General features: G+C 43.9%; 1 protein-coding gene across 3 annotated transcripts in view; it reads left to right on the top strand.

Moving 5' to 3' along the window:
- The window catches only part of RCAN2 (regulator of calcineurin 2), a 74,062-nt gene extending 49,329 nt beyond the window's left edge, over nt 1–24,733 (top strand). For all 3 annotated transcript variants that reach the window (XM_032185328.1, XM_032185329.1, XM_032185330.1), the window contains 3 exons: nt 15,417–15,590; nt 17,646–17,817; nt 24,372–24,733. In XM_032185328.1, coding sequence (XP_032041219.1) covers nt 15,417–15,590; nt 17,646–17,817; nt 24,372–24,532 — 507 coding nt within the window. In that variant the 3' untranslated portion in view covers nt 24,533–24,733. The remainder of the gene's footprint in view (nt 1–15,416; nt 15,591–17,645; nt 17,818–24,371) is intronic.
- The last annotated feature ends 560 nt before the right edge of the window (nt 24,734–25,293 follow it).

Genomic DNA, 25,293 nt, shown 5'->3' with positions numbered 1-25,293 from the left:
TCCATCCCGACGCGAAGGATAGATGGGATGTGTGTGGAGAAGTTGTTGTGGCTAGATCAGATACTCCTTTTGCTTTACAGCAGTTTAAGGGTTTGTATATGAAGCGAAAACCAAGTGTGCAACGTCGTAAAATGAATTTCAGCTAGCAGTGGGTTTAAATGAGAACAAGAAAAGTTCTGTAATGCCTAAGAAGGAGGAAGGAGGAAAACAATGTGAAAATCCAGTAACAGCAAGAAGACAACACAGAGCAAACAACGCAGAGAGGGTTACAGGATGACTGGTTTTGTGTGTGGTTGTATAAAGAACTTGGCTGATCATGAGCTAACTTGATAGAAACAACCACCACCACCAACAAAACACACACAAAAAAAGACACCTAGTGGTGGCCAGAGCAGAGGAGAAGTGCCAAAAATAGAGGTAAGGTAAAGTTATGCAAGTGTACGGGACCTGATAAAATGTACCAAAGCACGCCTTAGGATATCTCGGATGCACACCTTTTGTCTGTAAAATGAGATTTAGTGTTGCCATCTGGTTTGCAGATCCTAAGAAGAGAAGTAGTGAAGTGTGAAAGGTACTACCTTTATCTAGAGAAGCAGCTGATTGTGTCACAGGATTTCTAGGACGGTGTGACCAGCCAGCTACCTGCGGGCTACTGCTAGTCCTTGAACCATAACCAGAGGATTGGTGAGCTGGAAAAAATTCTTATTAATTATGACAGCTGGGAGGGAAGCCAAATGCTTTGTAACAGTAATATGTATATATTCGTAGTAATAATAAGTATGCTGCTTATGTTGGAAGCAAATTATTGACGTACTTAAAGTTTTAGAGATTTGGGAAGTTGATTTTTCTTTTTAACAGTGAATGAATCAAGAGGAAAGGTGTTCAGAGACCTATTTCTTGCTGTTGGAGCAGATAACTAGACTGAAACTGCTGAAAAACTATTGTGATTTAAGCTCCATGCACACAATCCTAACTCCCAAAGGAGAGGTATTTCTTGGGGTAGGGGACAGAGCTTCATGTCACCAAGTAGTGCAGAATAAAACCATTTCCTTGGCATCTGGTAGCAGAGGAACAGGTGATTACTCAACACATACTGCACCCAAGAAAAGAACATTTTTGAATGTCATTGGCTAGATGTTTGCTAAAATTGCTGCTTAAGCTTTAACAGCTTTATATAGTGTGAAACATGCAGAGCAAGAGGACAATAAGGATTTTATACAGAGGAGGTTTCAAATGCCTTCGATAAGGAGAATTTACTTTGCAGAGAAAGTAATTGGTATAGATATGGTAAAACTGTAGTAAATGGGAATGTGCCACGGCTGTGTAAAATGAAGTAAGTAGCTGATAACAGCTGCAGATTATCTTGAACGGCTCTATTTTGAGACCACTTATCTGTAGGAAGCTACCATTGCTTTCAACCTCTTTTGGTTCATCTGCCCCAAAATGTTTTCCATCAAATTTGAGGTTTATCTGTAGCAAGTCTAGGTCTATTGTGTTCCTGGTCTTTGTACCCTGTGCTCGGTCCGAGGGCTGCACTGAGGGACTCTGAGAGTGGATGTGTTCACTCTTAGTTGATAATTCTAGTTGATAATTTGTCCTTTATAATTACATAGTAGTATCCCATACTGATTAAGGACACAGTACAAGCCAAGATTGAAACTGAAAGATGGAAATTCTGGTTGTGAGCCCCAGTGAGCACAGCCCCTGCAGTGGGGACTTGCAGCTGGGTGCGGGTACCGTCCGGCTGCCAGGCTGAGACCCTCAGAAATTGCTGGTCCTATGTATTTGTGTGTCATCTAAAATCTAATTGCACCAAACTTTAGTGCTTTAGGATCTTTCTTCAGAGTCAGACTCCTTGAGAGACACGTTATGGACTTGCATAATGGCATTTGTGAGGCAAGTAACTTCCTTTAGGACACAGAGACGGCGTGAAGCTGTCACACAGCAAGAAACTGGACTCTGCAGGATACCAGCTATTTTTATATGTCCTACTTGTTTCTTTTTTTATTTTTTTTTAATTAAAAAAAACATTCATAAAAATAGAATCCACATTTGGTTACCCCTCTGGCCGCCAGACACTGGGCTCGCTGCCTCCCTACTGACTTCTCAACAGCTCTGCACACAAGGCCCTATGAGGAGCAGCTTCGGTTTCATAATGCCGGTCCAGGATCTTTTTAATATCATGCAGCTACTGGTACATTTTTCACATCAGGAAATGAAAATGATTTTGATGAAGAGCAGTGCTGTTTTTAGCTGTAAGATAGGATTAGTCTACTTTCCAGCTCTTGTTTCTAAACAGAATCCGTGCCAACTGGAAATTATCCAGTTGGTTGAAAAATGACATGGGAGCAGTTTGGTCAGGAATATTTGCTTTTTCACCCTGGGGTTTCTTCCATCTGCCTACTAAAACAATTATATCACTGCAAGACTGAAATTCCCTCGTCCGTATCCTGTCTGGTAGTGGTCAGTGCTAGCGGCTGTTGAGGCGGATAGAAACCACTGCCTCTCCTCCCTAGACATAACTTGTAAGTAGCCTGGGCCTAGCATCTCCCCTTTAGGTGCTGGGCATCTGCTTACAGCTCTACGCAAAGTCTTCTCCTTTCCAGCCTGCACAAGCCCAATTTTCTGAAATACACTCCTTGATTTCATTAGGTTTGATAACGCTCTAAAGTCCTGCAGGCTAATTAGGCACTATATTGGGAATGAAAATACGCCGTCGTATTTTTCTTTTTTGATTAGCTGTGTGTTGACCACTACACGGCATTTCTCTGATATTTGGGCATCAATGCAGCTTCAGTTATTGGTGTCCTCTGAGGGCTGTGACCTGCCTCTGGAGATAAAACAGCCTCTCAAAGTGCAAAGCACGTTGTTTTTTTTCCACTGAAGTTTATTCAAACCAGAAAGCATTGTCAGGTTTTTATAGGACAATACCGAAATGGATGCTAGTGACAATATAAAAGCAGCTTAGAGGGAAGACTGTATAATCTCTCTTTATGCAGATGCTTTCCATCCATTTTCTACCCCGATCTGCGAAATCAAATTCACAGTTAAACTCTCTGAAATGATAACAGCGTTACGCTCAGCTGTATCCAGCAGATTATAGCTAATCAGAGGCTCCTCGGTGGGCACAAAGCGGGTGAGTGTGGGAGGACGCTACCCTCGCAGTCCCTTACGGTGGTCTCTTTCAGGGCCATGCATTAATGTAATCATGGTAGTTGGTGGCAGTTCTGCCATTTGAAATGAGGAGGAGCAGATTGCTACCTGTAGTTATCCTTCTCCTGTCTGTGCACACACTCACTGGTGTCTTTCCATTTTTACATCGTGATTCCCGTTGTGAGGAAAGCCTACATCCTATGTAATAATACAAAGGAATTCATTTTATCTTCTCCTTCATCTAAATATATTAACCCAACCAAACCAGGATGCTGGGAAATGGCCTCAAGTTGCACCAGGGGAGGTTTAGGTTAGATGTCAGGAAGAATTGCTTCATGGAGGAGGTGGTCAGGTATCAGAACAGGCTGCCCGGGGAGGTGGGGGAGTCACCGTCCCTGGAGACATTTAAGAGATGTGAGGACGTGGCACTGAGGGACATGGCTTAGCAGTGGTCTTGGTAGTGTTACGTCAATGTTGGGCGTGATATTATGGATCTCTTCCAGCCTAAATGATAAATTATTCTAATCAGAAAACATTCAAGTTTAATTTTCTTCATAGTAGCTCATCATAGAACCATTCAGGTTGGAAAAACCCTCCAAGATCATCTGGTCCAACCATCCCCCTACCACCACTGTCACCCATTAAACAATGCCCCTAAGCACTGTGTCCAGCCATGGTGCTGTGTTTTGGATTTGGGATGGGAATAGTGCTGGTAATACCCCAATGTTTCAGTGTAAGCACTGCTCAGCACCAGCCGAGTCGAGGACCTTTCTGCTCCTTGTGCTGCCCTGCCACAAGGAGCTCTCCCTTTGAAGAATTAGTGAAGGAAGCACCACAAAGAGTTAAGCAGGTTGCAAATGACATGTACATAAAGAATTGGTAATGAAGACACACTGGCAAGCTACAGAAGGAAACTTTCATGAATCATGAAAGCTTTTTCTGGAAATAGTCTTGCCTAAGAGATTGCAGTAACTCAACATGTTTTTGCTGGATCTCTCAAATTAAAAGAGATTGCATGGTTACTAAAGAAAAAAGAATGAAAACAACAAAAAAAAAACACAACAACCCGCAAACCAACCCAAAATAACCCCAACATACACATTCTGTTTGCTCGATTTGGAGTAGGGCAGAAAGTTTGCATTTTGATTCGCAGGAACCAAATTGGTTTTAAGATTACAACGCAACAATCTTTAAACAAAGCCTGATTTCGATGTAGATAAAACAAGTTTTGGAAGTGCTCGTATTTTAATTTTGGAGAGCCGGGGGTGTAACGCAGAGCTGAGCTGGTGCTGCGGTACGTATGGACTCGTGTTCCTTTCCCGAGGCACATCGTGTTCCAGTCCTCTGCTGAGCAGGGAATTGCCACCTACGTGTGACCACATTAGGTGTGACCCCCAACAAGCCCGGCTGGGGAGCAGCGAGTGATTCATCTAATGGCTTGCTTCTCTGTGGACACTTTCCGTGGGACCACTCTGGAAACATTAATATCATTTTCTCCTAAGGATTGCGTTGGCTTTCTTCCGCTATGTCCTACAACAAATGAGGCTTGAACATCAAAAGTGCATATCGCGGTGCACTTCAGTACTTGTAAACCTGCTCATGTTCTAGAAACTTTTTTTTATTTTGTCACCGATTAAAATATAAAGTTAAGGGAGAACTAGACCAAGGAATCCATATTTCTTTCAATTTAGGAAACCTGATGGACCCTCTTGAGTGGTTACTGGACCAGACGCAGAAGTTCAGAAGCAGAAGGTCATAGTTGAATCCAGTCTTTCGGTCCTTTTGAGCATTTCCTGACTTGAAACTCTCCTAGAAATGCACACATTCGCCTTTTATTGACCTAGATGATAACCAGAACTGTTAGTGGAGTCTGAGCCAAGCCTGGCCTGAGCCAAACTAAGCCATAAGGGGAGGTCTGAAGTGCCTGTGTGTCCTGCAGAGGTATGGTGCATTAAACAAGCACAAAATGCAGAAAGGCATGCTGTGGTGTGGTGTAAGCATCCCTCATGCATCTTTGAACCCTCAAACCCTTCTCTAGCCCATCAGGTGAAATCTGTTGGAATTGCTCGTGGCATCCATTCAGTTACAGTGGCTGCTGTGTGACCACTTTGAGCTCCTTCTATCTCCTACAGCGAGCTGAATGGGCCAGGATGTCTGAAACAGATCTGGAGAGGCATTCCCATGTCCCTCTCCTTGCTGTGCATGCAAGCAGACTTCATCTCTGTGCACCTTTGTTCTTCTCTGACCCAAGCTGATTTTTTCTTAGTTTTCTTTTTTACCACATATTTCTGCTGAAAGGCGCCGTTATTGAACCCCTTCACGTAGCGTTGGCCTTGAAGTGCTGTTTACGTGGAATTTATGTGGGTTTGCTGCTCACCCAGGGGTAGCACAGTGCTGCTCGTGCTGTGTTTTCATTGTGCAGCGAGAGACGTAGAGGCTGCAGCTTCCAGGAGCTGTTCACATGTATACAGAAAGCAGAGCGGCTTGAGTAATTTACAAACGAAGTGTAAGACGGAATGACAGATGGGCCAGGCTGACTGGCAAGAATAAGGAGCAGTAAAACAGTAGCGGAGAGCGACAGACAGTGGTCACGCTTCTGCCTGTTCTGCCCTGTGTTATGGGCTGCAACAGCAGGCAGAGAGGCAAGAGAGGAGGTAAGAGCTTCCTTCCTTCATGCTTTAGTGCAGGGGTGCAAAGACTAAGGCGTGGGTGTACACTGCCTTCTACATTTTTGTCTCTGGTCAACTGCTTGCATTTGAAGTTAACTTTAAGCACAGATTTTCATATTAAACTTCTGAGAATGGGCATTGCTGGGTCAATAATTTTCCCTTCTACCTTTTTCCCATTAAAAAACATTAATAAAAGAGATTCTCTTCCCCTCTCCTGCTTGTGTTTTTTTATTTTCTTCTACTAGAGGGTCGTCTTTGAAATCATTAGTGTCCTTTCTCAATCAAACCTTGCTGGAACTCTTATTTTGAGTTATGTTGGTGCAGTTTGCATTTGGTTGCACTGAGACGGGAAGGGGAAAAGCATTCCCCGCAACTGTGATGAGAAGCAGCTGAAATGCTGTAAATGTTGATCACTGCGGGCAAGCCAGTAAATCAGGAATGGGCAAGACAAGCATTTTATTTGTTTAAACCGTCCCACGGCTTTTTCTTGTTTATTTTTCTAGTTAACTGGGCTGAAAAAGACAGGGAATGAATAATATGGGTTTTATGGATGTTTTACAACAGTACATCTCCAAGCGTATAAATAAAACTAAGTTCTTCAGCTCTTTTAGTGTTTTCTTTCCTATATTTCATTCTCATAGTCAGCGTTCTGGCCAGTGAGGTTCTGCTTCTGTGTCACTGGCACCAGCAGAGGTGTCCCCTGGCACTCCAGCAAGCTTGGCAACAAGAGACTGAGCTTTCTAGATCATCTGACTTTCTAGATCATCTAATTAAGTAGATTTCTCCAGAATGGAAATGGAAAATGGTGCTTCTCCCCTCACAGCTCCCCTGCGTGGGCGCTGTGACCACACGTATGTCCTCGCCTCGCTTTTGCCACACAGAAAACAAAAATGGTCCACGCTGAAGAGCCAACGGGATAAAACTTCAGGTTTTCAGTCATCCCTGAAAAATAGCATAATAAGTGAATGAACATTTCAGGTTCTGTTTTTTTTACAGTCCCTAAATTTATACAGTGCTATGAATATTTTTCATGCTGTTTCTCCTAATGAATAACCTCACAACCCTAGTTTCCTGCACAAGTTTGACTAGCAGCTCCTTATTTGTTAGTGGCCATTACATTTTATTTATTCCAGGCTTTTTCAGGAATGCCAGCTAGCCATCATCGGGAGAGATACCAGCTTGAGTCCACATCAGCACATTTTTTAGTCTGAGCTGGGGATTCTCATGGGGCAACCATCTCCATTAACTGGACTTCTGTTTGCATCACAGATGAGTCCAGGAGCTGGATTCCTTTCAGATGAAATTACTCCAGGAGCGTGCCTGATGTGCTCCAACTGCTAACGGGTGTCCAGAAAGTCCTCAGCACCCCCTGTGCAGATCTGCTCCGACTGAAATGCCCTTGTTGGCAGAGACGGAGCAACTATTGGTAAAAACTAATTAAGGTTGTTTTTCTTCCACACCTTTGTTTGCTAAATTGAGGTGATAGGAACTTGAAGAGTTATTGATGCTGGCTACAAATATCCACAGCAATTTGTTGTGCTACCAATTAGATGTTGGGCGTAGATGTCTCCAGCAATAAGGCAGAACTGATAGCTGGTGTTGTGCTATGTACATTCTTAAACTGAACGCAGAAGAGCTCCTTGGAGTTCACTGTATACATTACCTACCCATTTATTGTTTTAATTCTTAAAAAATAATAAATAATTAAAAACAAACAAACAAACAAAAACCCACAACACCAAATGCTTACTTCAGGGCAGCTTGCAAGGACCTTTTCTTCCTGCATTCATTATCAGCATTATTTTCATCAGTCTCAAGCCGAAATGCAACACTGCTACTTGGAAATATAGGAATTATTTTAAATGCTCCACAAACTTGCTCTTCCTTTTTTTTTTTCACTACCAAACGTGATGAGGAAAAAAAAAAAGGATTGAGGAATGATGCACAAAATAGCGTCCTGCATGGGAATGAAAAGGAGCTTCCCAGAGACCGGCCTGATGTCTCTGCAGGGCACTTCCCAGGCAGGGGCAGAACTAAAGGATCTATTCCTACAACTTGCATTCGGCCAGCCGGCTGGAAAGCCTCCTTCCCGTGTTTCGGGGATGCAGCATCTGCAACTGGAGGGCTTCCAATGTGGAGCGCTCAGAAAAGCTGTCGTGGGCAATACAGTAAAATAGCAGAGCTCCTATGAAAAAAAGAAATGTAAAGTGTGGCTTTTTCTTCAAGCTCAGTCGTTGGGTGTGAAATGGAATTGAGAAGTCTCCAAAGTATATTAAATCACCCCCCTGGCATTGCCACAGGAACGGTTTATTTCATCTTGAAGGCGCCTTTGGTTTCCAGATCAGTGGAGCTAAGCAGAAGGAATGTGCGTCACTTTGAGGTAAACAGGGATGTGAGCTGGTTAAAAACAGAAAAGGCAACGCAGCAAAATTCTGTGCCCCTGACATTTGTCAGCCGCTTCTGAACCGCGAATGCTGCTTCCATGAAGCTCTGGGGCAGATCTCAGCTCCGTACCTTTTGTTGTGCTGATGAATTGGAAGCAGGACATGCATTTGTGTAGCTCGCTTGGTTTTCAGGAGGCAAGTCTGCCTCGTTTTGCTCACCGGGAGGCTGGCGGTGCTGCTGCAGTGCTATCACTCCTGGCTGGACCGTCCTTCTGCAGGAGGACTGGTGGCGAGGAATTCTCTTACTGCCTCCGTCCCAGCGTCAGGTGGAGCTATCAGGCTTCTTCCAGCTTGACGTTTCCTTTTCCAACCTTACTGGTTCTATGATTCTCTTTCTTTTTTTTTCTTTTTTTTTTTTTTTCTTTCACGGCCATCTTTTGTGAGGTGATGAATTACCAATGCCTACCCCACATTATGTAACGGCTGCTACGTTTTCTCCAACTCCCTTTCTGGAGCAAGGCGCTGAATCTGCAAGCAGACAACCTTTTATCTACTATTTTTGCTGTTAGAAGCTGGCATGTAAGGACGGCAAAACCCTGGAGATGCAGCCTTCAGCATCTACAGGATCTGTGTAGATGCAGCCAAAACAGCACTGACCTAGGTCTAACACAGCAGAATGCCTGAGCCACAGACCTGGGCGTGCTTTGTGGCTACGTGTGTGCTGGCTAGCGTCAATTCTCTGCACTAGGTCACTCGTTGTCAGATCTGGAACACAAAATGTGCATCTTTCTAACTGCATAGTAGGACTGAAAGGTATTAAGAACCCCTTTAACATTAGCAGGATGGCAATAGTACAAGCAAATCAGTTTTGTTTTTAAGCAGAGAGAGCAAAATTTAATGTTTGTCATTGTTTTTTTGTTTGCTTGTTAGGGTTTTTATCTTTTTTAACCTGTACTGTTTTATTTCACCTTTGGCTCACAATTTACCTGCCCTCCACCCCTTACCTGAAAGCTAACCACAGAACAAACTGCCTGAACAGGGGTAGGAAACTCGTGTTGGTTTGTTGATGTACTGAGACAATTGTGCAATTTTGAAAGATTTAAAATAAATGAAAGCAAATAAATGAGGGGGGAAAAAGCACAAAGAAACCCAACCTCTTTTTATGCTCGAATTCTCTAATCTAAATGTGGTTTTCTATTTAGGAAGAGCTGAGCAGAACGGTGCACTGAGTTCCGAGGTGAGAAATACAACAAAACAGCAGGGTGACCAGGCAGTCGTTGCAGAGTACTTTGTAATTTCGGTTCCCTGGCAAAATACCCAGTCTGCCCTGTTTTTTTTTTTCCCTCCCTTTCAAAATTTCTCACATGTAGAAATGTTCCCATCTAAAACGTACCCTGGTGAACGACAGCTGGAAGGGCACATTTCACAATGGATGGGGAGAACCTGTGCCTTAAGGTGATCGCTGAGTGATTAATTGATATTTTAGTCTCCTGCCATTTCTTAAAGGCATGAAGATGAGACCATGGGAGCTCTTTATTGATCATCATCATAACTGATTTAAACTATTTCTGCCCTTTCCATCACTCCTGCAATTTAACTGAGAATCAGTCGTGCTTTCTCATACCCACTTCCAAAGCTGCCTGGTAACTTTTACATTTTTAGAACTAGAAAATGTGATAGTTTTGATTAGGCTGCTGCTTACACTGGCTACTTTCGTGTAACAGATTTATACACTTTCACTTGAATTACCTCAAACTGCCTGTTTGCCTTCTGTGGCTCATGAAATAATTGTTAAAAGCTCCTGAGGTGAACTGAATTCTTCCAAGTTCTGTTTAGACACATTTTTAGAAATGAGTCCCTTTTTGATGGACTTCTGGAATTAGAGAAATGCGTATTGCTGTCCCATAATCTTTTCTTCCTATCCTTTTCATGTCAGTAATTAGCCTTTTTAATACTTCTGGGCCAGTAGTATTTCCAAATTTTACTGGTCTAAATGCTCAATAGCCTCTTGAATTTGAGCCTAAAGCTCTTAATAGGCAGTCTGTTTCATACCAACACTGTTGGTTATTTTAATGCAGATATTTCCCATCCTTTCACAATATTTCCTAACTTCTTACATTTAGATGTAGCTGCAGATACTCTACTTTGTATCCCAAACAGAGATCATCCACCTTTGCCTCCCACAGTGGGCTCACCACTTTTCTGGCCATCCTTGCAGTGCCCTTCTTGTTGCTTTCCCAACCTGCCTTCACCTTTCATGATCTCGGATGACAAGAGCCATCCACATCCAGACTAGCTCTTTACAGCACCCTTTAAGTGGCACTGACACATCGCAATCTTGAAATTACTTCCTGATGATATTTTCTAGCATCTCATATGTATATATATACAGTTATATATATATATATATATGTACACACAGAAGCGTGCCACTTCAATGACTTTCCATCCCTCTAGGATTAAGCTGCCAGCCCATCCTCATTGCTGTAAACTGGGAACTTTCCATTGATTTTTCAATTTCAATTTTTTTTTCTTTCAATTTTCAGTCAATGCTTGACTTTGAAGAGCGCAGCCTCCGTATGTTCTGCCAATTTTCATCTTTCATCCGGTGCTCCGTGAGAGCTCTGTGGTGTTACAACCCGTGTGGCTGTGCTGAAACAGAAGACATTGGGCTCGGAGATAGGAGTTTTTCTTCTAAGAAAGCTTATATCAAACGCAGAACTCATTTCAGGAAAAAAACTATTTCATAACTGTAAATTATGTCTTGGTAGTTGCGTGCAATTAGTTACTTGGATTCTCTTTTATATAAATGAACAGAAAAATGGAAATTGAAAAACCGTTTGCTTTGTTTGCCTACAAAACTCCAGGAAAAAGGATTAGGCTGAAGTTTTAAATCACAACCATCTCCTAAATCAAATGTGTAACAAGGGTGATAATGCGCGTAAACATGCTGAAGAATAAAATGTAATTTGTGTTGCAGCTCTAGGGCTCGAATCCAGTGCTCACTGACGGCTGTGGAAAGACTTCCATTGATTTGAATTAGGCTTTGGCTTTTGTCCTGAGTGAGCACAATAGCAGCGGAGCTATTCATGGACGAAATGTTTGGAAATAAATCACAGGGACACAGCACTGGAAGGAACTTGCCTCGGCGCAGCCCCATTCACTTGCTAATTCAGGCAGCCTTGGTTTGCAGTGCTTGTGTGGATACTTTCTCGTGGTCCCTCGCATGAACTGACCGAACGCCATCCTCAAAAAGCCTTTCACCACTGCTACTGTAATTGGAAGGCTGTTTCTGAGTCATTACTCCCTTTGCCTAACTTCCAGACTAAACCTATTCATGCCAATTGTTTCCGCTTGTTTTATGCCAACACAGCCCTCCGGTTTCAATAGCTTTTTCTTTACTCTGCACCGTTCTGGTAAATTACGGATGGCAGTCATGTCTCCTCTCTGGCTTGGCTTTGCTAAATAAACTAAGCGTTTTAATTTCTTACTCGGTAAGTTGTTCGTTCCTTTTATCTTGGTAGCCGTTATGGGAACCTGTTCCCATTTGCCTTAATCTTTGCGGGATGCAGGCAGCAAAGCCTGTAACCTTAATGAGGTGTAATGGGGCTTTATATAAACTTGTTAATGCTTCCCTTGCTTTGCTGGAAATACTTTTCCAGATGCATCCAGTACTTTGTTTGCCTCCTCATGGATGCATTTCACCAATCGCTTCTGTTGTGTGCCTTGCAGGCTCCGGTTCCCCCGGCAGGCTCCTGTTTAGTAGCAGCAATAGGTTTGAGTCCACGGGTGCGCAACTTTGCCCTCGTGCTCTGCGACTTGGAGCTTGGGCATCACTGCAGCACCCCTTCTTCCTTGGATGGTGCTCTGCTCATCCTCACATCAGCTGTCATAAATCCCAGAATCATGCAGGTTGGAGAAGCCCTCCAAGATCACCTGCTCCAACCACCCCCCTTACCACCAATGTCACCCACTAAGCCATGTCCCCAAGCACCACGTCCAACCTCTCCTTGAACACCCCCAGGGACAGTGACTCCACCACCTCCCTGGGCAACCCATCCCAATGCCTGACTGCTCTTCCTGAGCAGAAATGTCTCCTCATTTCCAACCTGAACCTCCCCTGGCACAACTTGAGGCCGTTCCCTCTAGTCCTAATAATAAAAAGCCCAGGAACTGCTAGTGGTGCTGAGTGATGGGATACGGGAGCCAAGGTGAGGTTGCAGGTGCGATGTGGGGAAAGGCAGCCAGTGCTGAAGAGGGGCACGGAGTCCCCAGGGGAGCAGATGAGAACTGCAGTGCTGGTCAAATGAACGGCAGTGAAATTTGTCAGAGCATTAATTGGGTCCCCCAGAGATGTACTTTGGATGAAGACTGCCAGGATCCAGGAAATAAACGCACAACTTTATGACTTTCTGAATTTTGACTCACTTTCTACTCTAAGATAAGCAACACTACAGCCTAACCTCAGACGTTTCTCTCTGATTTTTCAGAAATTTAAAAAGTATTCAGAAAGTTTAGAGACTTAAAAGCATTTTAAAAATCCTGAATCATAGAAGTGCTTTAAAAGCCCTGCATTGAGATGATTGAGTCCTGAATTATTTATCCAAAAGACTTGAAGGGGGAGAGAATTTGCTAAAGGTCTTTAAGATGTATAAGATCCATTCTCTTACAGACCAGAGTGGCTCTGAAGGACATTTACCCAGCTAAGTGCATTCTGCAGCTACCAGAAGTCACAGGCCAGAACAATGAAGGCATGAAGCTCTTGCTGGGAATTAATATCCAGCAGGGAGGAGCTGGGCCGGCTCAAGATGCAGCTGAGGACCATTAGCTGCAGCTGGTGATTAATGACCTTTGCTGAGGTCATTATGATAATCAGCCAAAAACGCAGCAAAAGCGAGCTGTGTGGATGCCTTTGGCTGGTGCAGTGGCTGTGCTTGGTGTTGGGATGAGCTGGAGGCTGGTTCCCCTCCCTGCTGTCCCACATCCTTAGGGGATGTGCTGTCCCCTAAGGGCTGGACCCCATGGGCTTTTTATGTGCTATGCAAGAAGAAGGCAGGCGTGAGACTGGCCAGGGTGAAAAACCAGGAATCTTTTTCCTACTAAACAGCCAGCTGCAACAGGTAGTTACCTCCTGAGTACTCAATATTATCAGTTAACTCTACATGTACATCCCTCTGCTGTCCTGTTGTCTCCCTCCCTGACCCTTTTTGCCCAGGTTCCTGCAGGCTGCACAGATGACATCCCAACCCTGCCAGGGCTGCGGGGACTGCTGTGTTTGGCTGACCTTTAGCCGAATTCCAACCTGAGGCAGACGTCTGCTTGGGAAAATTAAATTGTGCAAAAAGTGTTTAAAAAAAAAAAAAAGTCTTAAAAAAACAAAACAAAAAAAAAAAATCAAACAAAGGTGTGAAATATTGACAATTTAAATGCTGGGTGCTGTGACTAGACCTGCTTGTACAAACCCATCAGCTTCCTGCTGTTTGTGGGATTGCTGTGTGCCTTTCCTTGCCCCTGACCAAACCACTGAGCTCTCTTCTTTTTTCCTTTTTTTTTTTTTCCCCTTCAAAGTATCCCCCGTGGTGAGAGGAAGAGGTGAGCGAGGTCAGGCGAAATGAAATGAAAATCATGAAAGCTTAATAGACCACGGGGAGGTTCTTCTGAAAGGCTGCCAGGGACGGAATATCAGTTATGGGGAAGAAGACCACAGAGCTGGCAGGGAATGAAAGGAAACGTGGAACATGCGCACCGAGGTTTCGTGTTCTTTTCCATGCAACTGGTTTGTTCTCCAGTTAACTCTTTCACAAGCCTCTGGTGCTGGTAGGAGGATGCAGCTCTGCTCATGTCCCCCTGCTGCCTGTGGTTCTTTGGGGTACATTTTTCAAAGAAGTTTTGTACTCCTTGTCCTGTAGCAGATGAGGACTGAAGTATTGATCAGATTACACAAATGGAGTTTTTTCTTTCTCCTTCTGCAGCCCCTACCCATTAGCCACTCTAAGAGATAAGAAATTATTTTCCTCCATGAGAACAGAAGTCACCTAAATACGTAAGAAAGTGCTTATTTGCAGATATATCAGAGCACACATGAGGTTATTTCCCACCTGACACAATAGCCTTCAGTGGATGAAATATTTCAAACAGGTTTTTTTGCAGGATGAAGAACTCCTAATAAAAGGGATTTTGTTCTGGTTGATTCCCCATCTTCTAAGACTTCAAGTCTTGACTGCAGATGTTAAAATGTTAGGACTTCTTGTGGTCCTCGCTGGATGGCAGCCTCAGGTCTGAGGAAGCACAAATGTTAGACTCCGTAAATAACCACTCCTTTTTGGTCTTAACATTTATGAATGTTTGCTTGTGTGCATGAAAAGACCCGTGCAGGTATCAGAGTTAAGGCCATCAGGTTCATTTGATGATGTGATGCTAGTCGGTGTGCCCGTAGCTTACAGAGAAAACAGAGGGAGTCTGATCCTCCAGGGGTGCTACCGTACCTTGAATTCCTGCTGATGTCCAGATCCAGAGATTTGGTATTTCTCAGACCTCTCTCACAGTGTTAAAATATCCTTATTTGCGTCACGTGCTTTTGGACATGCTGTTCTGTAGCGCAACATTTTTAAGCCTGAAATTTGTCTTTGGGCCAGGTCGCTGTTTCCATCCATCGAATCATTTTTTCCTGCTGCTACGCCGACTCTCAAGGACTAGGTCTATATCTGCTCTAAGCATCTAAATGACAAAACATCCAGAAAAAAATGTAATACGCAATGCAAAGCGAGACCACAGTGCTGATTTGAATGTAGCCCTCAGTTCCAGCAGGCCTGGCTGTGTCTGCTGACTCCGTTGTCATTCTGCACAGTGTTTGCTTTTGTACAGATGAGATCAGTCGTCTGGTATTCTCAGCCTTCTGCCCTTTTCAGCCTCATTTCATGAAGCGCTATGCCATCACCGTCTTGCTCAACTTTTATGAGAAGTTCAATAGCCGGTGGGTTCTCAATTTGAAAACTGCTTCCCTCAAACATTTTCCAGAGGTCAGCACTTTTCAGCCCAATGCTTTTCCCTAGCTTCTTTTTGCAGAGCCCTTATTCACCCGTGGACAGCCACCCCCAAGGCTGAAACCTGCTGATTAAACTGTCCTCCTCAAGCTCCAGATCATGTTTGAACAGACTGATGTGACAGAACACCAAGTTAATCTTCACTGTTGTTTCTTTTTCATTTGCAGGAGAAATTTGAAGGCTTGTTCCGTGCCTACGATGACTGTGTGACATTCCAGCTGTTTAAGAGCTTCAGACGCGTGCGGATAAATTTCAGTAGTCCCAAATCAGCCGCTCGTGCCAGGATAGAGCTGCACGAAACACAGTTCAGAGGGAAGAAGTTAAAGTTGTATTTCGCACAGGTAATGAAATCTCATATCTACTTCTGTGTTAGTGCATAGCTTTTATAGAAATATTGTACAATAAAGCTGAATAAAAGCAATAAAAGTTTCTCCCTTGCCCAATATCGGTGCTAAAAGATTACTCAAACATCCTTCTGTTGCGTGAGCTGTACTTGCCCTGCGGGTCTACAGTTAATTTAAAGGACCACTTGGGACCCAGGTTGCTTATTCAACACACAAGTTACATAGCTTAGAACTGATTTACAACATCTGGTATTTGCTGTGGGTAACTTTCTAGCCATAAAAGAAAAAAAATAAAAGGCAGTAAAGTATGTAAGGTCATAAAAGAAGTAGGGCTGAATTATCTGGCTGCAGCCCTGAGCCACAGTTAGGCTTTCTCCAACCATTTTTTCCCTAACTAAATAGATGCGTGAATTTTCTAAAAGAGGAGCTCATTAATTTCAAGTAAAAGGGAGAAGATAGTAGGGAGAAGAATGCCTCCAGCTTGGGGGAGATAAGTGATCATATCCATCACTTTCTACTTGAAAGTAGAAAACGAAGGTCCGATTCTTCTTGACCAAGGGAGAGAGAATTTGGATCTCCCAGCCAGGAACCAGAAAGATGAGGGAGCTTGAGAGCCTAGACCACCACCTCTTCTAATCGTATTTTAATAAATAGCCGTGGTCAGTGTGGCTTGTGGGATACTCACCAGTGCCTGTAAGTAATGGGAGTGTGCTTTAAGCTGCCAGATAGAGGCCTTAGGTTAAGGGCAGGCTCATTTGAAGATCTTAATTAAACGAAGAGGCTTTTAAATTTTGAATCTCTGCAGCTGGGGCAGGATAGGAGCTGCTTTGAGCCTAGGCAGAAGCAGAACCTTCTCAGGAAGATGGGAAACTGCAGCAGTGAAAACCCCAATATGCTTAACAGGTTAGATGGTTCAGAAGATTTTACAGCTGGATTTAGGTGTTGAAAATCTACCTAGATCCCATTTTAAAGGCCCTTAACTCCTAGATCTGGCTCAGATTTTTTTTTTTTTTTTTGAAAGGTTTTAAAACCTGCTGGTAAGCAGACTGGGGAGTCATTTCACTCTAGTTGAACAGTCAAGAGATTAACATGAAATTTGAGATAACCCAAGAAAAAGAGCAACTTGCATAACAATGATTCCTCTCCATATCCAAGCTGCTTTCCTGCAAAACCATTTAGGTATCTGCACCATGTTCTCCAGTGCATTCAATCTTAAAAGAGCTTACTAGTTGTGTCCAGGGAATGAGTTTGTGGAAGCAGCACAGTGTCTGGAGCAGTGTGTGTTTGTATGGCCCTGAGCCAGAATGAATCAGCACTTCCAGACCTAGAAATTCTGGGGAACGTGAAGTGGAGAGACCCAAACTGGGCTTTTGCAGAATCCATTCAGAAATAGCAGGGTGTTTATCTTGAACTTGCTTTCATGTAAATGCAGTTCATTGCTTCTGGGCCCGAGTTGGTTTTAAACTTGCTCAGGTATGCCTGTAGCTGTGCTGTAATTCGTTTATGCTGAGGTTTCTTTAATAGAAAAAAAAGGAGCAAGAATTAAGCTAGGGAAGTTAAGATAGAAATAAAATGAGTATAATTAGTTGCAAACGACTAAGGAACATGATAGATTCCTTTATCACATCAACTAAAGAAACCAAATAGTCGGAAAGTTTCTGAAATTCCTGCCTTGGTGCAAGAATTACTGGTTTCTAATCTAATGCTTGCTCTTATTTAGGACTGTAAGCAAGCAGATCACAACAATACCATTTTAGCCTCAGAAGTCTCTTACCATGCAACTGTGGGTACCAAAGCTTTGCTCTTATTCTCAGAGAACATACACGATAGGCACAAACATTGTAGCTTTGCTCATGTAACAGCCCCCCGCAGTGTATTTGCTGTAGAGGAACCATCTGTAAGGTTGAGGGGAAAATTCATCTGCAGGCCTTGTCTGCTGAGACTGATGCTGAAACCCTGCCTGGGTGGCATTTGGTATTAGAAGTGCATGATTTGAGTAATCATTCCATTTCCCCATCACAAACTAAACAGTGTATTTGTTATGCTTTAAAGATTCAGACCTCTGAGACAGATGGAGACAAGCTTCATTTGGCTCCGCCACAGCCTGCAAAACAGTTTCTCATCTCGCCTCCAGCCTCCCCACCTGTAGGGTGGCAGCCAATCGATGATGCAACGCCTGTCATCAACTACGACCTCCTTTATGCAGTTTCTAAGCTAGGACCAGGTAAGCCTGTGGTCCTTGTGTGAAAAAAATGTTGGGCAAAACCAAATGAGAAATCGCAGCGTGGAGGATAACTCGAGGAGGCTGGGGTAAAGCCTGTAAACTGGATTACAGCTTTGGATTTAAGTTGACGCAGACCAACTGGTTCTCTGCTTGAAAATGAGCTTTACTTTAGGTACATACATAATTATATCTTATCTGCAGCTTGTAAGTGTTGTTTGCGTAGCAGATCAAACTTGCTTGCACAATTTATTCTAGTGCTTGTTCTTCTGTTTCGCTGAGACAACTGATGGTTTGTGTAGGGACTGGACAAATGCTTGTCCATGAGTAGAGTATCTGCTTTAAATCACACCTGCTCCGTATGGCGTTTCAAGATGTGGAATACTTCATCAAGTGTTTAAGCATCACTGCATCACCAACAGAGTGGAGAATCTCTCATGGTAACAAGTCTGTAGAGAGAGGACTGCCACTCCCCAGCCCCAGCAGGATTGCTCTGTTGGGACTGTTTTCGCTTGAGGATGGTGTGCAGAAGGCACGGGATAAGTTGTAGCATCCATCAAAGAATGGATATAAATGCAGAGAGACTTTGTTCTGTCTTCAGCTTATGCCAGGAACTGAAGCTAGCTGGGATTTCTGAGGCAGTGCTTCCCCTCAGAAAATGCTTATCTGATGAAACCAACGCTTTTCATCGGAGAGGATTACTTTTGATTTAGTTGTCATCTTTACAAAAAGTTCTCATTGAATGCTGTTAAAGCATCCCTTTTAAAATGTTCAAAATGGAAAATGTCCCCGTTTCAGGCTCGAGTTAGAAATCAGTCTAATTTACATTCATAACCTGTAAGGAAAAAATGGCATGTTAAATCACCTTCATACTGAAACAAACACTTTAGATCCCACCTAATAACAATTGTGGGGGTCAGCTCATGAAAAATAGAGTTTATTTTTGAATTTCTTGTGGGATATGAGGATTGGTTTCTTCCTGGCTGTATTAAAGATGCCGTGTTCATGTTTTGCGAGTAGCTGCCAGTTGCAGACATCTCATCATCTGGGCAATTGTGTGACTGCACCCACCAACAGAATGCATAGGGTGCAGGAAGATGCTTCCTGATTCGGGAGGTTTGCAGGATCTTCTTGTATCTTTTCCTGATGGGATCTCTCACAGGGGCAGAATAGGAGATTCCTGTATTTTATTTATTTCCCTTCAGCAGGAAAGCCCGTAGAAAAAGACTGTCAGGTCTAACTCTTTGTACTACATTGCAGATTATTGCTTCCAGAATTGATGCTTTGCTTCTAAACTGCTGAATAAAAGGAAAACAAAAAACTCCTTTTTTTCCTTTGATGCAGCAGTGTTATAAATGGAAACATGTAAACGAATTCCCTAGCTAGCTGGGTAATAAATCAATTGCTGTTCTAGAGCAGTGGAATGTGAAATATCACTCATTGTTCCACACCCTGGGACAGCTTTGCGTGAAGGTCATATTCGCCCTTATTTAAGGAGCCTGCAGGGAGCGATATGAAAAGTCATTGTGTGCTCTCTTCTTTCTATTTTTAGCACTTGTTAGAGAGATCAATTTTAGTTAACTGCAGTGGCGGCTTTAAAATAGTGTTGCAGTTCTCAGTCGTGCATTTGCTATGTTTAGAATTTCATTGAAAAACAAATGCCGCCAAAGCTCATTTCTCTGTATCACAGCAGTACAACATGCTGCTAGACATCAGCTAACACCATTAACCTTAGGTAAGTTCATTCTTTTCATTCAAACAACGCAATAAAAAATATAACTGTGGCTTAACTATCCAAAAAAAATTGCTCATTGGCACAGTTGTGTGCGTAAGGCAGAATGTTAGAGCCTGAGTTCTGTGTCTGTAATTTGTGAGGAATTTTTAAAACACGCTGATGTGTTAAAATTAATATCTGAGGACTGGCGAAAAGCAGTTAAGCGTCTAAGTAGCGAACAGATTTTTATGTGCCCTCAGCACAAGGTGATTTTTACTCTCCTGCATTGCTGGGAAGGTAAGACACACTGCTGGGACACGGAGCCGTACATCCTTACCTATTCCACGAGTACAAGTTATCTCCTTCCACAGTGCCTGGCCATAACCACCCTAGCCACAAGATGGAAGACTCGATCTATCCCTCGGTACAAACCTGGGAAATCCACTCCAGAGTAAAACAACCAGGCAAGAATTAGTTAACAGCTTTGCAGCGTGCTGTTCTTTTCCTAGCTGTTTTTTGCGGGTGTCTCTTTGCAGCCTTGTGGCTGCAGCAAGGACTGTCTAGCACCTCCACGGTCTAATGGCAAGGATTTATTTTTCCTGTGCACCAAGGAAGCTGGATGTTGGTCCTCCTGCGTTAAACTGAGTTCAGTGGGGGTATATTTAAGGAGGATCTTGGGATCATAGGGAGGACTTTGACGTGTTTATTTACTTTCTGGTTGATTGGTGTAGATTTTCACTTTCTGCACGTGTAGAGATTGAGCTTCAAGCGAGCGGAGCAAACAGCTCGGTCACTGAGCCAGGAACCTCTGCCTGCTTCTGACCGCTAGCCTGCCATTTCTTCAGTACATTGCAAACAGAGAAGTGTGATCATTAATCTTCCTGATGAAAACCACGTCCGCTGTTGCGAGAACTTCCAGTAGGGGAACAGCGATGAAGATGCAGAGCGATGGCACTGACCTGGGGTGGCAGATTGGCCCTTCACCTCTCAGGCCCAGGCAGTGTCTGTGCCTGGCCTGCTTTTGACCTGGCTCTTCCCTGCACTTACCACCCACCAATTTGTTGTCTAATCTAGGCTCTTGTGTGTTTTACAAGGTCTTAGCTGCTTCCCACCGTGAAACACAGGAAATAATTTTACATGAGAAATATTTGCAAGAGGGGAAACGGCTCTGCAGCTCTGTGCATACTACTTGTGCATACCTACCCCCCTCCCGACATGTGTATTTCTTCTTTCCTTCCCCATTACTGCTTTTTGGTCTCTTTCAAACCTGTTACCCCAAATTCTCCACAACCTGTTCCTCCCTACAGCTCGCTTTCACAGCCTCAAGCCCTGTTCAAAGGACACTGCAGGCCAGCAGCCCTTACAGACAGGCTGGTACCAGGTTTGGTTCTTTCCACATCTCCCAGTCCTCCACCTTTGCACCTCCTAAATGCCCTCGAGCTACCCTCCAGGTGATGGAAAATACCTTTCACACTCTGAAAGCATCATTCTGGGTGTGTTCTGAAGAGCTACAGGCAATGGCTTCTTCCGTGCTCACAAGGGATAAACAAGTTTACAAGTTCTAGAAGCACCACCCGCTATCTGCACCATATTATTTGTAAAGCACGTGGATGGAGGGACTATGAAAGGAGTGTGTTTTTGTGCTGCTAATGACATATTTAACATGGGGTGGGCAGCTCTGAACCCATTAACCTCTGATCATGAGTCGGAATCGGGGATGAGTTAGCTGCACAATATCATTACCCGTCCTTCATTATTAATTAAGTGTATGAACGTTGTCTTTGCTGGACAGCAGAGCCTCATTAGACACGAGATGCACCGGCAATGAAAGGTCACAGCGCTGATACACAGAGGGGTAGGAAATCACCTGCCATTATTTTTAATTCTGAAATATCATCAGTTGCTTTTGTGCTGTGCTTGTAGTCATCCTTTGTGCATTACCCAAGGCTGCGGGTTTGCTTCACGTGGTCACTGAAGGTCATGCCAAGTGCCACGAAAGCAGGTAGACTCATTGTCAAAGGGAGAAATTTCCAACTCCTCTTTTTTTTCTTACGCCAAGCAAATAAACAGAGGAACACCACTGCAGTTTTCAAGGGGTTTTAAGGAATATTTTCGGGCAACTTAATATGATTTATGTGCCACAGCTTAACTCTTCCCTGTATCATATCCTGAAGGCAGAGTTTAGATGTTGGAGCATATTTGATAAATTCGGTGATATTTTTCTGAATAAATTTACGTGAGTGTTCATTATTGTCTCAGCTCCACAAATACTTAAACAACTTATTAAGGGGTGGAGGTGGCTGAAATACTGCGGGAGGAGAACAAGACCTCTTCCCCAAGAGTCCTTTGAGGAGTCCTCCAGGCAAGTGTGAGGAGCAGGAGTGATGGGGCAAGGTAGGCGCTGAGAAAGTGAAGGTCGTATAACAAACAGCATCGGAGAGACAGCTGGATGAGAGCATCAGGCAGACGTTGCTGAGTCTTGACCATCTTGCTTAACCCAACCTGCTGCCCTTAGCTTGGGACAGCCCTGTAACTCAGAGGGAAGGAGTAATCTGGCTGTATCGGTTGGATTTGTATTTTTGCATTTATTACCTCAGTATTTTCCTGCAAGCAGCACGTTTAGGAACAAGGTGCAGCTGTATAAGCGTCCCCTGTTTACTCTCGTCCTGTTCCCAGCTCAGCCATAAAAAAGGTTTTCTGCATCTTGAGCCGCAGTTCTGCAGGCATGAATAATTGTGAGTAGAGAATCGAGTCTGCAGCTCGTTTATGCTCAGAAATAACTGCCTTAAAACCCCAATTTAGGAGTGCCTCACATTTTGATTCGCAAAGTGACATTAATTGCTGTTGCAGCCGCTTGTGCCGGAGGCATCTGAATATTTTCCCCTGCGCCTGCGCTTATTCCCACTGCTCTTTCGCAGTGGCGAGGCTCCTTGCGGGAAGGGTCTGAGCGGTGAAAGGACGTGGCATTTGACCTGGGGTCGTTCCCTTTTTAAGAGGGCGGTGAATCTGATTTCCTCCGCACGAGGAGAGGGCCTGGCTTTGTGTGTGTGCAGCGCTGCAGAGCCGCTGGGAGCTGACAGTGACCAATGGAGCCCTCGGAGCCCGGCTGGCAGCATTGACGTCAGCCCATCGCTGAGAAATTAGCCGAAGCCCGCGGGGAAAATAGGCAAAGAAAAACCATATAATTTCTCATCGCAGCACAACCAAGCCATTTCTCTTTTTATATTTTAGCCTATCAGCGAGAGCTGCAATGCTTTGCTCAATTTGGATTTGGAGGAGAGGCTGCCAAAAATAGAGCAGTTAAATGTCAACATTAATGGTATCACAGCGGTAAAATATTTCGCACAGCAAGATGCCTGACTTATAGCTATTATTCAGGAGCTGCCTCCTATCTTTTAGGCAAAAATGCAATGTGTTCTCTCATCCTCTAGTCCCAAGCCAGTCAGTCTTATTTGGACTGAGAATTTTTCAGCACAAATAGCAATGATGACAGTCGGTGTGTGCTAATGCAGACCTGCAGCACCTTCCTAGCATGCATTGCTCTGCCACGAAGCTGGGGATAAATACAAGTCCAAATTAATAACTCAAGCAAGCTCCAAGTGCTTTGAGGTGGGGAGTGCCATCCCACTTCCATTGTACAGCACCTGGCACCGTCAGTGCCTGCCTGCAATGCAGGAGCTGCTGTACCACAAGTACAGGTCAGCTAGATATATCGGGACCTTCCTCCGCCTGCAAAATCCTTCCTCATCACAGACTATTTTGCAGGCAATATGTAGTGGCTTTGGAGCAGCCTTATGAAAAAAATCCAAGATGCCAGGTAAAATCCAAGCTGCGTGGTCATTGTCGCCCTCTCTGAACTTGAAGCCAGCTTGTGGGGCCGGGAGATGAGATGACAAATAGTCCAATTTATAACAGCACATTACCTGGAGTGGTTTCTAGTTGTCAGTGTCTGTCCCTTCTGAAATAGCTGTGCATCCTGTCAGAAATGTTAGGACTTTTTTTTTCCTTTACAGTCTTAATTCCTTGTCATTTAATAACCAGTACCACTCACATGGAATGAATGCTGGCCTGCAAGTCCCGTGTCTGATCCTCATTTTCCTTTGTGTATTTATTCAGGTAACCTCACTGCACCCATTTCCATTTTAGACATACTCAGCTCCCTCCTTGGAGTACTGGGTGCGGACTAAAAGAAGGAATTTAGGCAGTTTGAAAATCTGATTTCTAATGTTTAAGCCTTTAGCCTGGTAGTGAGCATTTACAGTCTGTACTCTAATCTTATCTACAGAGATGGAATTTGTTAGAGCCCCAGGTAAGGAGCCTTGAATCTCTAAATCCATCTGGTATCTGTGTCTGTATTTATTTGTGGAGATCCCTTTATAGGCAGCTCCATTGGACCAAGTTTTGATGTTTCAGTCTGGAGCTGACAAGCTGCAGAATCCAGTGGACCTTCAGGTGTTACCTGAGCCATTCTAGACTGAAAGAAAAAAATGTATCCCCACCCCAGCGGGTCTGACATACGGCTTCAGAGCAGATATTTGAGGTTCAGTCCTAGTCCCTCTTCTGACCCAAGAACTTCAGCGTTCTCTCTTCTCTCCATGCATTTCTTTCTAGTGCCATTGGCCACTACTACTGATGCAAAACACCAGTGCAAACACCAGTGTTTTTTCACTTCTAACTGGTTTTCATATGCTGTGATAGTAGGTATGATGTAGCCATACCTGCCCTCACCTACGGGTAGGAGCAGCCCACGAACATCTGCCCGTGGTTGTAGGAATCTGGAAGTGCCACGATCTGTGCTGCTTCTCAAACTGTTGGCCTTTGATCTCTTTTTCTCTGCTTCCAGGAGAGAAATACGAGCTGCACGCAGGAACAGAATCCACTCCCAGCGTGGTAGTGCACGTCTGCGACAGCGACATGGAAGAAGATGAGGACCCAAAGAATTCTCCAAAGCCAAAAATCATTCAAACTCGGCGCCCTGGTCTGCCACCTCCTGTATCTAACTGAGCCTCTCCAGCAGAAGCAGCACTTCTCTCCTCCAGCACAGCTCTTGTGGTTTTCTGTTTGCTTTATTATTATTATTTTTATTTTTATTTTTGAAAGGCAGCCATCGCCTTTTGAGTACCAGGACATTAAGCTCATGGAAATCCCTTCTCAGTAATCAAGCCTATGTAACAAAAGGGCTAGGAAAAAAAAAAAAGATCTTTGTAATATGTAACCATATCACACACCAACTGATAGGTTTGCTGGAAAGGACAAAACAAGGCTGAAGCAGGGAGGGGTTTGGTCTGAGGATTTTCCACAGCTGTAATTTGCATGCTGGAATGCCACCACCAGAGAGATCGGTCGTGGTGGGTGATTGGGCTGATATCAGGCTTGATATTGAAACTCCCAGAATACTTGCTGCTGCCCTTCATCAAGGAGCCTGCTTCTCTGCCCTCAGTTCCCCAGCAGACCTCAGTTTGTTTTTATTTTTTTTCCCTTTTATCTCTTTTTTTTTAAGGGGAGAAGGCGTGAATTGTTTTTAATCCAGCAGTTTGGTGGCCTTTTGACCCTCTGTATTTTTTTTTTAAGGAATATTTTCCTTGCAACCTTTTTAGAAACAGAAAAACACCCACTTCCACCAACAGCTGTAGAGTGAACCGGTCCTTGATGGTGGTAGGGATGCGACACCGAGCTCTCTGGGCTGAGGGGAGAGGCAGCAGCTTGCTGAAGGGTTTGGGGTCTTTCAGTAAGGAGGAGGGAGACAGAATATCGGTGAGGATTGT

The sequence above is a fragment of the Aythya fuligula genome, chromosome 3 (genome assembly GCF_009819795.1).
Source record: "Aythya fuligula isolate bAytFul2 chromosome 3, bAytFul2.pri, whole genome shotgun sequence".
Classification (NCBI taxonomy): domain Eukaryota; kingdom Metazoa; phylum Chordata; class Aves; order Anseriformes; family Anatidae; genus Aythya; species Aythya fuligula.
This window is presented reverse-complemented; position numbering and strand designations above follow the sequence as displayed.